General features: G+C 53.0%; 1 protein-coding gene across 3 annotated transcripts; it reads left to right on the forward strand.

Moving 5' to 3' along the window:
* Positions 1 to 430: 430 nt before the first annotated feature.
* Positions 431 to 16,233, forward strand: GUSB (glucuronidase beta). Of its 3 annotated transcripts, none has more exons than XM_027126231.1 (12): positions 431 to 707; positions 2,159 to 2,344; positions 2,639 to 2,820; positions 2,980 to 3,122; positions 3,542 to 3,729; positions 4,426 to 4,578; positions 4,825 to 5,003; positions 5,086 to 5,232; positions 7,427 to 7,511; positions 9,524 to 9,700; positions 12,771 to 12,906; positions 14,735 to 16,233. In XM_027126231.1, exons 1-12 carry the CDS (start codon positions 495 to 497, stop codon positions 14,902 to 14,904), a joined length of 1,959 nt encoding a protein of 652 aa, XP_026982032.1. In that variant the 5' UTR covers positions 431 to 494; the 3' UTR covers positions 14,905 to 16,233. The 3 variants fall into 3 exon arrangements, with proteins under 3 accessions (XP_026982032.1, XP_026982031.1, XP_026982033.1); XM_027126230.1 differs by having other exon boundaries at positions 458 to 707; positions 12,771 to 12,954; XM_027126232.1 differs by lacking the exons at positions 431 to 707; positions 2,639 to 2,820; positions 2,980 to 3,122 and having other exon boundaries at positions 2,278 to 2,344.
* The last annotated feature ends 262 nt before the right edge of the window (positions 16,234 to 16,495 follow it).

The raw sequence follows: 16,495 nt of genomic DNA on the forward strand, positions 1-16,495 counted from the left end.
GGCACTAGGCATGTTGAGGCTTCGTCTGAGCTCACCGGTATCCCGCAAGCATAAGCGAGTGGAGGTGTCCCAGGTCGGCCTCCTCGAAGCATCAGTGGTATCCCGGCCGTCTCCCGGTTTTCGCTGCGGCCCGCGGCCCTGGACCAGCCGCCCCGGGCGCGAGCAGCCGAGTATGTAAAGGCGAGGGAGGGCGGGGGAGGGCGGAGGACGGCAGTGACCTCGCGGGCGCAGAACCTGCGACCTCCGCCCTTCGGGGCCCGGGGTGGATCTCGGGCTCCCCGCGGGCCCTCCCCCGCCGCCGCCCTCCGTCAGGAAGGCGGGCCTGGAACGGCCTTGTGGGCGCGGGCCTCACGGGGTGCCTCCGGGCCGCGCAATCGCTTTCAACGAAGACGGCGCGGGGGCGGGACACGTGACTTCAGGCTCCACCCCGGCCCCGCCTCCCACGCTCACGGCACCGGGCGGGGGATGCTGGCAGCTAGCGGCCCGCGGGAACCATGCTCCGGGGGTTGGCGGGCACCTGGGCCGTGCTCGGCGCGCTGCTCTGGGGCTGTGGGCTGGCGCTGCTGCAGGGCGGGATGCTCTACCCCCAGGAGAGCCGGTCGCGGGAGCGCAAGGAGCTCGACGGCCTCTGGAGGTTCCGCGCCGACTTCTCCCAGAACCGGCGCCAGGGCTTCGAGCAGCAGTGGTACCGGACGCCGCTGCGGGAGGTGCGGGCTCTGGGGACGGGGACCAGGGCAGGGAAGCTCCTGGAAGCCGGGTCGGGGGTGTGGGGAGCCTTCCCCTGAGCCCTCGGAACTGCCGGCCAGGAGGAGGTTAAAGATGGACGGGCCTGTGGGGGCGTGGGGTCGACCCACCGGAGAGTGACCGGGAACGAGCAAATGGGCGGGCCCGATGTCGGTGGGGGAGGCGGAGCCGGAACAGTGTCCCGGCACCGACCTGGGGGCGGGTGGCCGCGCAGTGGCAGGAGGGGAGGCTTTGGACGTCTTGGGGCCAGCTCTGCCCTGGCAGGAAGGACCTTGGGTTCCAAGATTCAGGTAGAGGACGGGGCTTGGCATCCAGCCGAGGATCCCCCTCTAGGCCTCCCCTCTGACTTGGATCGTGTGGGCTGAGAACAGGAGCAGGGGCAGGCCTGTGTGCCCATCCGACACTCACCTCACTTAGATCCTCTTTTTAAAGTCTTTGCCGCCCAGCCCTCATCAGCGGAGGAAGAAAGGGGCGGGCGGGGGCTGGTGCCAGGCACTTCTTGCGCAACTCAGAGTTTCCTCAGCAAAGCGGCCCGTGCGCCCCGGCCAGCCTTCCTCCCTCCCTGGGGCAGTCAGTTGGTCATCTTCCTCTTAGTCAGGGTCTAGATTGACTTTGCAGATCCTTCTTGCCCTAGCCTGGTTGTGGCCATAGGCTCACCCCTTTTCATGGAGACCCTGGTGCCTGCTGCCCGCTACCCTGAGAAAGAACTTATGGCCTCACCAGACCTTGGACACAAAGCATCCTAGCAGTTGGTCTCTCATCAGCAAGTTATCCATCCATTCATCCAATATTTGTTGAGTCCTTACTATGTGGCAGGGCTTGTGCCAGAAGCTGGGCAGACAGCTGTGAGGGACAGGAAATCCCTGCTTCCTTGGAGGTCACATGTGTCTTCAGGAAGCTCTTCCCCAGGCTGCTTCCAGACTCACTGAGTTCTCTGCCCCACTCCTGCCTTGCCTTCTCCCTGAGGTGTTCAAGGGTGCGGAGGTTCAGGGGATTCCCTGCGGGGCTCAGATTCACCTGGTTCTGCCGGGACGTCCAGAGGTCGTATCTCAGGGGCCCTGGCCCCTAAGATAGTCCCCTGCCATGCTCCACGCTCTCTTCGTAGAGCTGCTCACCTGGCAGCAGAGGCCTTGTTCACTCTTTCATTGCCAGCGCCTAAAACAGCATGTAGGTGTTCACTGTGCACCACTGAGTGAGTGCGTGCGTGCGTGCGTGACTGGGTCTGCTTCATGGAGTCGCGAAAATTAACTGAGTCCGTAAAAGACATTGGTCGGTTGCTGGTGGGGTGGCCTGGAATCCGGGAGGGTCTGGGAGAAGTCATCTCGTCCAGCTTCTTCCTGTAAGTGGGGCTGCTGGGGAGGGCCCCTTAGCTTCCCAGGTGATCTGGACCTGATTCTGGTCCTTGTCCCCTCAGTCGGGCCCCAGCCTGGACATGCCGGTTCCCTCCAGCTTCAACGACGTGGGCCAGGATGGGCGGCTGAGGAGCTTCGTCGGCTGGGTGTGGTATGAACGGGAGGCCGCCCTGCCCCAGCGATGGACCGAGGACCTGGGCACACGAGTGGTGCTGAGGGTCGGCAGCGCCCACTACTACGCCATCGTGGTCAGTGCAGCGAGCGGCAGGCGGAGCGAGTAGGGTGCCTGGCTCCCAGCCGTCACCCGGCAGCCTGCCTCCTGCGGTGCCCGCGGGGTGGGGGGCACACTCATGCCCCGCACTGGGGTTTGTGCCCTGGGTGGGGAGGGTGGCCTCATCTATTCCCCCAGAGCTCCCTCCCTCCACCTCTGAGGCGGGTGGCAGCTGGCAGCCCGTCCCACCCGCTCCCCCCATACTGCACTTCTACGTGAGGGAGCGCCTGAGGTGGCAGGGCGCCCTCCTCATATATCCCTGTGTCTGCAGTGGGTGAATGGGGTCCATGTGGCAGAGCACGAGGGGGGCCATCTCCCCTTCGAGGCTGACATCAGCAGGCTGGTCCAGAGTGGGCCCCTGTCCTCCTGCCGCATCACCATCGCCATCAACAACACGCTCTCCCCCAACACCCTGCCGCCAGGGACCATCCTCTACAAGACGGACACCTCCAAGTGAGCAGCACCTTGCCCCCCTCCCCGCTCTGCCCAGTGGTCTTCCCGTCAGGGGCAGGGTGGCCTTAACAGAGGTGAGGCCCTGGCTCCGGGAGGCCAGGGAGACGTGTGAGCTGAGGTCGAAGGACCCAGGGCAAGGCCACTGTCCTCCCATCCTAGGTACCCCAAGGGTTACTTTGTCCAGAACACAAACTTTGACTTCTTCAATTACGCGGGACTGCATCGGACTGTGCTCCTCTACACCACGCCTACCGCCTACATCGATGACATCACCGTCGCCACCGACGTGGACCAAGACACTGGTGAGGCTCCTGGCAGGGTCTGCGTCAGCCAGGCCCCCAGCGGCTTTGTTCCCTGTTTGGAAAGATCCCCTAGGAGAAAGACTGTCCCATCCACCTCAGCAGCTGGAATCCAGCCCGTCCGAGCTGGCAGGGGCAGCGGAAATCACCCATCTGCTCTGACTTCACTTTGGGAGGAAGCGGGGCTTGCCTCAAATCATAGCTCGTGGTGAATAACAGCCCAGGATGCAGGAGAACCCCATGTCCCTTTCCCACTGTGCCGCTCTCACTTTATCTCCCCTCGCTGCAGATTAAGCTCAAAAAATTAACGGCTGTCAGCTAGGGGCTCCTCAGAAAGGTGGCCTCAGGGCACTCTCATCTGTGTGACCCCAGGTCACATCCCTTCCTTTTCTCTCTTGTCTGATCTGTCTTGTCTCCTGCAGGGCTGGTGAATTACCAGATCGTTGTCCAGGGCAGTGAGCACTTCCAGCTGGAAGTGTGTCTTCTGGATGAGGAAGGCACGGTCGTGGCCAAGGGGACCGGGGGCCGGGGCCAGCTGCAGGTGCCCAGTGCCCACCTCTGGTGGCCGTACCTGATGCACGAGCACCCTGCCTACCTGTACTCGTTGGAGGTAATGGTGGTGAGGACTGGGCTGTGGGAGGTCTTTTCCCCCCATCCAGCAGCTCTGGCTTCAGTAGGCATGGTCCTCTGATCTTCCCAGTCACTTGGATTGAAGAGTCCCCAGCCTGCTTTTTTCCAGCCCTTGGTGGGGAGGCCCAGTTTGAAGAGCAGGCCCCAGGGGCAGGGTGGGCAAAAGTTCCTTCTTTTTTAAATTTTTTATTTTTTTACATATTTATTGGAGTATAATTGCTTTACAATGGTGTGTCAGTTTCTGCTTTATAACAAAGTGAATCAGTTATACACATACATACGTCCCCATATCCCCTCCCTCTTGCATCTCCCTCCCTACCCTCCCTATCCCACCCCTCTAGGTGGTCACAAAGCACCGAGCTGATCTCCCTGGGCTATGCGGCTGCTTCCCACTAGCTATCTGTTTTACATTTGGTAGTGTGTATATGTCCATGCCACTCTCTCACTTTGTCACAGCTCACCCTTCCGCCTCCCCGTATCCTCAAGTCCATGCTCTAGTAGGTCTGCATAAAAGTTCCTTCTTGTTCATGGCGGATGCCTGTACTTCCTGCATCTCTCTACCTGCTGTTCCAGAGGTGGGCTGCCGTGGTTTGCAAGGGGCCATCCTGCCGAAGTGCGGGCTGCGTTGTGTTCAGGCCGTCCAGGATGCCTCATGCCCAGTGCTTGGCTTTTGCAGGTGAAGCTGACTGCACAGACGGCTGCTGGGTTTGTGTCTGACTTCTACACCCTGCCCGTGGGGATCCGCACCGTGGCTGTCACACAGAGCCAGTTCCTCATCAACGGGAAGCCTTTCTATTTCCACGGGGTCAACAAGCATGAGGATGCAGACGTGAGTTGGGGCTCCTGAGTCCCTGTGGGGGGCCATTTCTCGCCATCCCTTCCTCCGCGTCCCTTGAAGTGGTTGAGGGCAGCTCAGAGCAGTTAAGCAAACCGCTCAAAACCACTGCCCGATGGGGCCTGTGCTTGGCCTGGATAGTGGGCTAACAGGGTGACTCTGAGGGGCCCAGCTCTAGTAGGAAGGGCATCTTCAACGGGGACAGGGGGCAGGGGCTCACTCTGCTGTGCTGTCCCCTAGATCCGAGGGAAGGGCTTTGACTGGCCGCTGCTGGTGAAGGACTTCAACCTGCTTCGCTGGCTGGGCGCCAATGCCTTCCGCACCAGCCACTACCCCTACGCAGAGGAGGTGATGCAGCTCTGCGACCGCTATGGGATCGTGGTCATCGACGAGAGTCCCGGAGTGGGCATCGTGCTGGCGTGAGTGCCCGCCAACCGCACAGCCCAGCCCGCCCAGCTTGGCACCCTGTGACCCGCTCCCTTTCCTCCCCCGGCCCCGCAGCCAGAGCTACAGCAACGTGTCTCTGCAGCACCACCTGGAGGTGATGGAGGAGATGGTCCGCAGGGACAAGAATCACCCGTCTGTTGTGATGTGGTCTGTGGCCAACGAGCCCGCTTCCTTCCTGAAACCAGCTGGTTACTACTTTAAGTGAGTGCCCCTGCCTTCCCCGGGTCAGGGGTGAGACCTCAGCCCGCTGGCCCAGCTCAGCCTCGGCTGGTAGCTGCGGGAGAGCTTCAGTGGGCCCTGGGGTGGGCGTGGGCTGTGAGAGGGTCAGCACCTGCTCCCAGCCCAGGTGCATCCATACCTGGTCAGTTCAGGGGACCAAGTACCCACCCACCCAGATTGTGATTTCAACCCAGTGTCTCCTTGACACACCTGAAATGAAATCCAGAGTTAACCTAACCCACTTATACACATAACTTCTAATTAAGAAAGAAAATAAAATAGTGACGTGGCCTAACCGTAGTATAAGGGAGTCATTTGTAAAATAGTCCGTGAGTGCATGGGCCTGACTCCCCGGAAGATGTAGTGAAGGGGTCAGGAGCTTGCATCTAGATGTGGCATCTCCCTGAAAGCACAGCTACAAAAGCTGATGACGGGGGCTGGAAAGCACAGCTGGTGACTCTGATCCCGTGAGCAGCGTTTTCTTCAGTGCTGCCCTCTTCTAAAACACTGAGCCACCCCAGGTAAAGTTGCAACCAAAACCAGGTATAGTCTTCCCTCGATTTTTGTGGTATCTCCGTTCCTGGGAAATTTAGTGCGTGTTAAAACCGCACAAAACCGCTTTGTGATGCTTCGGGTTCATCTGTAAAGGGGAATTAAGCTTTATAAAGCCGGCTTACCTAGGCATGTAATTATAAACAGGTTTGAAACGACATGCATGTTCTAACCGTTCTAAGTTACATTGTTGGACGGGACCAGGCCATCTAAAGTTCATGGTCCGCTCACTGAATGCCAGTAGCTCCCCCCACCCCCCAGGCATTGCTGTGGACAGAAATCCCACTTAGGGGTCATCTCCCCGCCCTGGGCTGGCTCCCCTCGGGGTGTTCCTCGGTTCCTTCTCCTTCTTAACGATCATGCAGTTGTAGTGTAGCCTGGAGAGGGGAATTATTTCACTTCCTGTGGAGGCAGCAGAGGCCATGGAAATACTCCCTGAGGCAGACACTGCCTGCATCCCAGTGTCCCAGATGGAGGCTCTGAGGAGTGGACCCACCTGGGTGAAGCTGAGCTCCGGACACACAGCCCCAGAGCACGTGGCACAGGGATGTTGAGCCAGGCTGGTGGACGGAATTTTTTCTGTGAACGTGAAAGGATGATAAGCTTCCAGGAGCAGGTGCCTGAGGTTTCCTGTGAACCTTTCTGGGAGGTGCGGAGAAGAAGAGGCTTGATTTGGGAGCAGTGGGGATGGGGCAGGATGTAAGTAGGGCTGCCTGGGCCGGAGGCGCTCGGCTGGGCTTTGAAGCTCCCCAGGTGACAGACAGGCTGTTTCGGACAGTGGGTTAGGGACTTGCAGGTCGCAGGGCACTGTTCTGGCCTGTGGAAACCAAAGCCTTCAAGTGAGAAGAGTTATAATGGGGGGGGGCGGGGTGTCAAGGAAAAGAAAACCAGCTGTGAGGAAATAGAAGAGGAAAATAGGCTTAAACAGTGAGTGAGGGTGACCTGCGCTGGGGAGGCTGAGCCCTGACCACAGACCAGCCCCTCTGTTGGGAAGCATCCTCTCGCCACCCCTCCTTGGTTAGCAGGACTCAGTGTAAATGCCGTGTCTTCAGAGAGGCTGTGCTGACGGTCTGGTCTCGGGGATGTGCCGCCTTACGGTCTCATAGAACCCCGTGCTTCCCCTTCATCATTCCCGCCAGCGCTTGTAATTTGTTACATTCGCCCGTGTGGCTTCGCTCCATGGAGCTTCACGGCTGTTTAAGTTTCTAGTGAGTGCCCAGCGCACAGCCTGCCTCCCAGCCCCCGACTTACATGCTAAGTTAATATCCATCCTAATCCACACCCCGTCCTATTTTCAAGAGCTTCGCCAGAGATGCAGAGCCCAGCTTTTGGCAGTGCCCAGCCCAAGGACCTCTGCTGTGTGTCTCCCGCCCCTGGAGGATGGCCTCTCCTCTGGGAGGGGTGGGGGACTAGGAACTGGGGAGGGAGGAAGGAAGAAAGAATGATGTCAGGGAACGTGATGCCTAGAAGAACGTGTCTGCTTACCTGAAATACACTGGAAGGCAGGGAGGAGAGCGGTGTCTTGGGGGTCTTTTTGGCTGGGAAGATGAGAAGGAGAGGATGCGGGATGAGAGTCCTCCCTGGACTGACTGACGGTGCTGTGTCTTCTGCCCTCCGTGGACAGGACGCTGATTGCCCACACCAAAGCCTTGGACCCCTCCCGGCCCGTGACCTTTGTGACCAACTCCAACTATGAAGCAGACCTGGGGGTGAGCCTGGGGGTCTCCATGCCACGTCTCCCCTCTGCCTGTCCTCTCATCCTGCCCGGATGCTTGCTGACATGAGCCGCTGGGAGGGACCACAGCAGCCAGTCCACCCATTTCCATAGATGGTCTTTAGGTTAAAGAGGACTGCCCGTTGACTTGCCAGGCAGTGTGGCCTCTTGAATCTAAGGAGGCTGGGCACAGGGAGGTCGAATTCATTCTCAGTTCAGACTCATCAGTTTTTATGCACCTCGGTTTAATTTTATGCCCCTCAGTTTAATAGGCTCAGAAAAGGGTAGAGGTTTAAGGGAGCCTAAAGTCATCATCGTCCCGTTTCTCAAACCTGGCTGATCGTCAGAACCACTAAGGGAAGCTTTCTGAAAGTGTAGATATCTGGATTCTGAGATTCTGATTTAGTAAAGTCCAGGGTGGGAATCTGAGTTTTTAAAAAACTCCTCAGTGATTCCAGTCATCAACCCAGCTTTGGGAACCGGACTAGACTAGACTAGATCCAGACCCTGGGATTGAGAATCAAAGGAACAGGCTCACACAGCCGGCCAGACCTCACGGCCACCCTCACGGTCCCTGGGTGCAGCAGCCCCTCAGAAGCCGTGTTGAGTTGCACGGAAGCTGTAAAACATGGGAGCGAGAAGATGCTCCTCCGCTAGAGAACTGAGGCCGGTACTTAAAAGTGCCCCAGAGAGAGAAATCATGTAAAGGAGAAAGAATGGATGAGAAAACCTATGCACAAGTATAAATTGTGAGCACTGTCATTTTGACATGGATGGGACAGTTTGTAGCCCTGGTGTTCCTGTGCCATCTCTCGACAACACCCCCTTGAAGGAGTGCGAAGACTGTGGTCAAATAGCAGTGTGACACAGGCAGACCTGGACTTTCTCAGAGCCTAAGTGGTGTCCCTTCCCATTCTAGTGGGCAGGGGAGCCTCTGCCGGTCCCCCCAGAAGGTTGCCAGGCTCACCTGGTGGGGTGTGTGAGCCATGGTCATGGTCATGTGCCCACCCAGAGGCACCACTTTCCACTTGCGTCTTTCCGCCACCAGTTCGGAAAGGTGCCGAGGTCACTTGGGAAAGACGGACCACGAAAGTCACAGTGCAGACTTTGGAGGTGAGTGTGGGTTCAGGTGAGCTTTGCTGCCCACTGAGCACCACACTGTTCAGATTCGAGGCAGTCCCGCCCCATCATCTGGGCTACCCTCCTAGGAGGGAATTTTCCAGCCACTTTATGGCCCACAGTACTAGCTCAGGAAGGTGAATCAAGAGCCTTTGTGAGGAGAAAAACTGCCTTTGTCCCTTAGTTGGGAACACTTCTCCAGGGCCAGGGGGACAGCCAGTGACAGGAGCACAACCTAAAGAGGAACACAGTCGGGTTGGGATGGGCCCTGGGCTCCCACTGGGGCCAGCGCGCTGGGCACCCTCCCCTGAGCCCAGCTGCAGCCAGGTCGGGGGCACCAGCCCAAAGTTAAGAGACTTGTTCCATTCAGGTCTTTTCTAACCCCACGTCCTATACGTGTGAGCAGCCAACTCATTTCTTTTTTAAAATTAATTTTATTTTTGGCTGTGTTGGGTCTTCGTTGCTGCACATGGGCTTTCTCTAGTTGCGGCGAGCGGGGGCTACTCTTCGTGGCGGTGCGCGGGCTTCCCATCGCAGTGGCTTCTCTTGTTGCGGAGCATGGGCTCTAGGCTCATGGGCTTCAGTGGTTGTGGCACGTGGGCTCAGTAGTTGTGGCTCGTGGGCTCTAGAGCGCAGGCTCAGTAGTTGTGGCACACGGGCTTAGTTACTCCACAGCATGTGGGATCTTCCCAGACCAGGGCTCAAACCAGTGTACCCTGCATTGGCAGGCGGATTCTTAGCCACTGTGCCACCAGGGAAGTCCCCTAACTCATTTCTGTGTCCCCTTCTCACCTCCTGTGCCAGAAGTGCCGCCCCCCCGCCCAAGTGTAAGTCCGAACGCTATCCTACACTCTCCTGGTTCGTGAACACGTTTTAACACTCTTCCAGGTGCCTTATGTGGACGTCATCTGTGTGAACAGTTACTACTCCTGGTATCATGACTATGGGCACATGGAAGTGATTCAGCTGCAGCTGGCAACCCAGTTTGAGAGCTGGTATAAGACCTACCAGAAGCCAATTATTCAGAGCGAGTACGGAGCAGAAACCATCACAGGGTTTCACGAGGTAAGTAGTGTAGACATTTGAGTTATTTTTTCACTGTCTTGGACAGTGATGTCATTCACTGCCCCAGGCTAGAAAGGTGCCTCCTTCCCAGTCCCTCACTTGTCCTGATGACCTCCTATAGCTCACCAGGCTCACCTTAACCTACCCCTCCACATGGCTGCCCTGGACTCAGCCTCTGCCTCACTTGAGTGGTCCTCAGACAGCCTCCCACTAGCTGGCCAAATGGTCTTTGGAACAAATCCAAACCTTGGGAGTCCCGTCACTGGCTTCTCCTGGCCCACAGGACGAAGCCCTAATCTGTGGTCAGGGCTGTCAACATCCTTTGCCCTGTGCCATCTCCCAGGTCTTCATCCTCCTCTGCCTTCAGTCCTGGACGCTGGCCTGTTTTCACTGTGCTCACTGGCTTCTGCTCTGGCTTGGCCTGTTCCTTCTACCTAGAATGCCCTTCTTAGCACCATAATCATCAACTAATGGATTCTGTTTTGTTTTTTTTAAGGGATTATTTATTTATTTATTTATTTGTGTATTTATGTATGTATGTATTTATTTATTTTTGGCTGCATTGGGTCTTCGTTGCGCCGCGGGCTTTCTCTAGTTGTGGCAAACGGGGGCTACTCTGTTGCAGTGCACGGGCTTCTCATTGTGATGGCTTCTCTTGTTGTGGGGCACGGGCTCTAGGCACACAGGCTCAGTAGTTGTGGCGTGTGGGCTCAATAGTTGTGGCTTGCGGGCTCTAGAGCACAGGCTCAGTAGTTTTGGCGCACGGGCTTAGTTGCTCCGCAGCATGTGGGATCTTCCCGGACCAGGGCTCGAACCCGTGTCTCCTGCATTGGCAGGCAGATTCCTAACCACTGCACCACCAGGGAAGCCCAACTAATGGATTCTTACTCAGCATTCGAGCCTCAGCTTAGGTGGCCCCTCTTTGGTGAGGTTTACTCCACCTGCCCGGGCAGAGGAAACTCTTCCCCCTGCTCCGTCTCTGTCTCAGCATTTCTCACTGTGCACTGTCATGATCTCTTTGGCTCTCTCCTTGACCAGACCGAGGGCTCCAGGAGGGAGACTAAATCCTATTTATCGTTGCTTCCCAAGCACTCAGCAGGGTCCAGCACACAGCGGGTGCTAAATGATACTTGTTAAGGGAAATGAGTGAGATCTTGGAGCAAGATTTTGGTTTTGGGGGGAGTTTTTTTTTTGGCTGTGTTGCACGGCATGCAGAATCTTAGTTCCTCGACCAGGGATTGAACCCACACCCCCTGCATTGGAAGCGTGGAGTCTTAACCACTGGACCACCAGGGAAGTTGTTGGAGCAAGGTTTCATCACTAGCTTTTTCTCCTTGTTTTGTCCATTTCCTCACCAAAGATAGGCTGTTTTGTGGGGATTGTTTTCATGTGGATTCTTGAACCCCAGCCAGCCGACACCTGTCACAACGGCTGGGGTTCCTTGTTAACACATTTCTTCATTTGCTGATCCTCAGTAGGTTGAACAGTAACCCAAATGGACTCCCTTATTCTGTTCACACCCTTAAATTCATCTTGCCTACACAGAGTGCCACTTGGACAGACTGCTAATGTAGGGGGAAGTATCTTATGAAGACAAAGTACATACATTTGTCCTCCCTCTTTGAAAAGGTGACCAACTCTGAATTTTTAACAAATTCTGAAAAGGACTTCCCTGGTGGTCCAGTGGTTAAGACTTCCCCTTCCAATGTAGGGGGTGTGGGTTCGATCCCTGGTCCGGGAGCTAAGATCCCACATGCCTCCCAGCCAAGAAACCAAAACATAAAACAGAAGCAATATTGTAACAAATTCAATAAAGATTTTTTTTAAAAAAAGGAAATTCTGAAAGAGTCTGGGTCAGCACTCTCTGATCGTGCCTTTGTGGTGATAGAAATGTTCTAGACCTGCACCGTCCAGAACGGGAGCCACTGCCACGTGTGACTTTTGAGGACTTGGAACGTGACTAGTGTGACTGATGTAGCTTAAAGTAGTTTTATATTTAAATAACCTCTTGTGGCTAGCGTTAGACAAGGCAGGGTTATTTCCATTAAAACACAGAAGGAACTCGACATCTTGCCCTGCCCTCAAATTCTGCTTTGGAACTGCAGCAAAACAGGGCTCAGTGGTACAGTCGTATCTTCGGTGTATATTAGCTTTCACTGTTGTCGTTCTGTACCTTTTTTTTTTTTGGCTGTGCCACGAGGCATACAGTATCTTAGTTCCCCGACCAGGGATCGAACCTGTGCCCCCTGCAGTGGTGCAGTGGAAGCACAGCATCTTAACCACTGGACTGCCAGGGAAGTCCCTGTAATAGCATTTTTTTCCTATAATAGCATTTATATTTATTTATTTTGGCTGCGCCAGGTCCTAGTTGTGGCACTCGGGATCCTCGCTGCGGCACACAGGATCTTTACTTGTGGCATACGGGATCTAGTTCCCTGACCCTATCTTTCTAGTTTGTCGCTTTGTCTCCAATGCCTGCCATATAAGCAGATACTAAATAATTATTTGTTGAATGGATGGGCTAAACAGCAGCTACTTACCCAGAAGAGATACAGAAGAATCTGAGGCGAGTTAAATCTGAGTCACACTAGTTCTCAAGTTATGCACTGGCAGCTACTTCAAACTTGGGTTTTAAACTCATTATCCAGAGACACACTTTTACTCCTAGTGTAGTTCAGCTTTAAGACTGCACTGGGGAATAGAGATGTTAAAGATAAAGCAAATACTAAATTCTGTTTATGGGAATTCCCTGGTGGTCCAGTGGTTAGGACTTGGCACTTTCACTGCCGAGGGCCCCAGTTCAATCCCTGGTCAGGGAACTAAGATCCTGCGTGCCACACAGTGTGGCCAAAGAAACCCAGTTACTAATTAAGGTGTTTTTTTTTTTTTTTTTTACCCTGGGCTGTGTCATACCCTGGCTGTGTCCCTACACCAGCAGCAGCAAGTCCTGCAGTCACTATAGCCCACCGTGAGGACAGATATTTTGGTCATCACGTGGATCTTTATTTTTATCTAACATTTACAGTCCTGCTTGTTCTGAGTCCTAAATTTTCTTTGCCTTGACTTCCAGGACCCACCTCTGATGTTCAGTGAAGAGTACCAGAAAGGCCTGCTTGAGCAGTATCACGTGGTTCTGGATCAAAAACGAAAAGAATATGTGGTTGGAGAGCTCATCTGGAATTTTGCTGATTTTATGACTGACCAGTGTAAGTGGCAGTTCGGTGCATGGAATGTACCGCTTCTCCTTTTTTCAGGTTGGCATTTTAGTTCAGGACGTTTGGTTGTAAGAACCCTGGAAACAAGAAGGGGGAAAGCTGATGTAATCAATGCAGGCTATATAGAGGATTCCCTAGGAAAAGTAAGTTGCTTTTAGCAAGCAGCCATCACCTGCTGGCTGCCTAAATCATTTTAAGGTAAACAAGCAAATGGGAGAGGCTACCGTCTCAAGGCAGAGGTGGCTGGCTTACCTCTGTGTTTCACCACAGTATGAGGAAAAAGTGGACCTCGTACTGGATTGATTTGTGGGATATACTCATTATTCCAGAATAAGGTAGAAAGCCCGAGGAACTTCAGATATTTCAGTCTGTTTTATATTTTTCACTTATAAAAGGCAAGTTTGCCAAATACAGGTTAAGTGTCAAAAGGTTTTGAGTGTGGGAGTGTTTAAAAGCCTTCAAGGTGAATACGACCTGTACTTTCTCAAGTGGGGATAATGAGGGCTACTTCACAAAAGTTCCAAATGAGTTTCCCATTTCTTTCTACCCCTCTAGGTAACTAGCTTCTTGATATACCATAAACTTAGGATAGCAATCTGGGGAGGAAGGGAAGGATTTGGTAGTAGTGGGAATTACATTACATTACTTACGGGGAAAGACAGGTTTTTAGAAGGTTAAAGTTTTGTTTTGTTTTGATATATTTTTATTTATTTATTTGGTTGTACCGGGTCTCAGTTGTGGCAGGCAGGCTCCTTTGTTGCAGCTCGCTGGCTCCTTAGTTGTGGCATGCAAACTCTTAGTTGCAGCATGCATGTGGGATCTAGTTCCCTGACCTGGCATCAAACCTGGGCCCCCTGCATTGGGAGCACGGAGTCTTAACCACTGTGCCACGAGGGAAGTCCCTAGAAGATTAAGGTTTAATTAAAAATCCGAAAGGGAGAGGTGAAGAAAAAAAGAGACAGCATGAGCCTCCACTCTGCTTTTGGCAAACGAGATTAACAGCTCCTGGAAATAAGCTTGGATGGAAGTCTAGTTTTGTGACTAGGTGCACTGCTTCACGTAGTAAGGAATTAGCTGTGTGACCTTGTACAAGGTACCTACCTTTTCACAAGCCTGTAAAGTGGGGCTAACGCCTACCACCTTGCAGGTTGACACAGGGATTCCATTTGACGAAGCGCTTGGCACAGTGCCTGGCGTTTGCTTTTGGTGGAAGAAATTATTGTTGTCTTGAGCTTTTCAGTGGGAAAGACCTGCTTTCCATTTAACAGAAGCGGTGGTTTCTCTAGGAGATGGAAGGGTTCGCTGGGAGTGTAGCTGCTCCTTTCCCAGCTCCAGCTCTGGCGGACTTGCCACCAGGGGTGGGTACCCAGCTGAAAGTCTGCCCAGCGGGACTTTAAAATCTACGAGTAGCTCCCTCTTAGGCGCCTGTGACTGGTCAAGTCTCTGGCTCCCACTAGCACAGTTGTCTCCTCAGAGAGGCGCAAGCCTTTCCAAGGGGAGCTCTGTCTCAGCCCTGCTCCAGTTACCAGGCAGGTGGGTACCCATAATGTCTTAAACCTTATTTTGCAAGTAAAAGATAAATAATTTTGGATTATTTCCCTAAAAGAAGAAAAATTAACACACCAGGGAGCTAAGTGTTTTTGGGGAGCAGTGGTATTTAAATCTTTAACCCGTTAAGGAGCCACTTCATCAGATACCACTTCAGACCAAGCATCTCTAAACCATGAGGACCTCTCTGTTTAGTGCCCAGCTTGGCTCCAGGCTGGTTGTGATTTGGCCCATCAGAAGTCATCTGAAATACCTTTTGCCTTGTTTTTAGCACCACAGAGGCCGATAGGGAATAGAAAAGGGATCTTCACTCGTCAGAGACAACCGAAAAGTGCAGCATTCCTGTTGCGAGAGAGATACTGGAAACTTGCCAATGAAACCAAGTGCCACCGGTCAGCTGTGAAGTCACAGTGCGTGGGAAACAGCCCGTTTACTTTTTAAGCAAGAACTACCTCTCTGCTGACAAGGGCTCTGTCAGCCCCTCCTTCCCAAGTAGGGGGCGACTTCCACAGGACACAGAGCAAGCGCTTCCTGGACTGTGCATGGCAGACCGGGAAGTTTTCTGGTCTGGATTTTGTGGTCATTTGCTAGAAGGGAACGTTAGAGGTGAAAATAAAGGCTTTTGTAGTATGAGAGTAAAGAGTTGGCTTAAAAGCGACCATCCATAAATTCAATGATCTGTACTGCTGAAGCATCGGAAATGGTTCTTCTGTGTCAGGCCGTTTTCATGGCCTTAACCGAGTACGGAGTCTTGAGAAACCTCTGCTTCAGCACTCGCCACAGTCAGAGTCGCTGGTTACAGACTGTGTGCTGCCACAGGAACAGCCCTGCCGCTTTAGGGCCACCTGTGCTCAGATGCCACCTGTGCTTTAGGCCGGCCTTGACTTGAGTGGGTGACAGTAAAAGACAAGTGCTAGTAACTCCACAGATAAGCTGAAGTCCCAGCACATTCACAGAAAGTAGTATCATGCTGGAATAATGCACAAGGTCGACGTACCAGTTTCCAGAGTTAAGCTGACACGTAAGCATAAGAAAGGTAAGAGTTGAGGAATGTCAGAATTGGAAGGGAGCTGAGAGGTTACCAGTTCTTCTGGTACATTCTTCCAACCTCAGCCATAGTTTTTTCTGGACTGAGAGGGATAGATGGGCGTAGAAGCCCACTGGGCCATCACAGCTGACTGCAGTGAATGTGATGAGGCCTCTTTAAACGGGCTGGGCCTGCAGACAAGTAGGACAGGCTTTTGTACCTCTGGATGACGCCACCTGCTCTGCTCCTGAGGGTGGTCTTTCCTTATGGAATTTTTCCTCCTCCTCCTCTTCCACAGGCTCCATTAAGGCAAGTAAGGCACATTGTAAGAGTTCAGTGTTCATCTATCTTGGTTTAAAGCTGAAAGCTTTGGAAAAACACTGTCCAATCAAATAGAAGACCATGAAACAATACAATTCTTAATACAGAGCTTGATCCACTTCACTTGCGGGGGATTTCACATCTCAGCACATGCCCTTTTTTACCCTTCCTTTCCAAGCTCCGTGAAAGGAACAGTACAGATAATTTAACCTCATTTTAGTGGCCGTCTTTAGACCATTTTTAAGAAATGAGAGTATAGTCAGTTCAAATAATAAGTTAGGAATTCTAGTGGTTACATATTTCTTTCATTACCACTAAACTTAAGTCCCTTGGAGTAATCAAGTTTTGTGTTCCAGTTTAATGTCAAGGAATAATATATAAAACTCTTTACTTGACAAACATTAAAAAAAAATTAAACATCACAAACACATTTAAATGTTTTACAAATTAGAGGTAAGGTCCATTTCTTAAGTCCTAAGGTTCTAACACAGGGCACATTTGTTCTATTCAATAAAATATGGCTAACTGCATTTCAAATGGAATCATCTTTCTTACAGATGTTAACTTTTTAGATTATAACAGTGGAGTGTTTTAGATGAGCTAAAGTAAAGCAGTGGAAAAACAGCTGATTAATACATTCTATGTGCTTACAGGACTGTAAGCAGTAACATCTTTTTCATTAAT

The sequence above is a fragment of the Aethalodelphis obliquidens genome, unplaced genomic scaffold (genome assembly GCF_003676395.1).
Source record: "Aethalodelphis obliquidens isolate GAN/ISIS:26980383/991018 unplaced genomic scaffold, ASM367639v1 scaffold30, whole genome shotgun sequence".
Lineage (NCBI taxonomy): Eukaryota > Metazoa > Chordata > Mammalia > Artiodactyla > Delphinidae > Aethalodelphis > Aethalodelphis obliquidens.

Excerpts from the sequence above, each read along its gene's own strand:
- GUSB (XM_027126230.1), top strand. The coding sequence starts at position 495 with ATGCTCCGGGGGTTGGCGGGCACCTGGGCCGTGCTCGGCGCGCTGCTC. Across the intron at positions 9,701-12,770 it reads CCATCACAGGGTTTCACGAG|GACCCACCTCTGATGTTCAG; the intron begins GTAAGTAGTGTA and ends CTTGACTTCCAG. Across the intron at positions 12,955-14,734 it reads ACCGCTTCTCCTTTTTTCAG|CACCACAGAGGCCGATAGGG; the intron begins GTTGGCATTTTA and ends CCTTGTTTTTAG.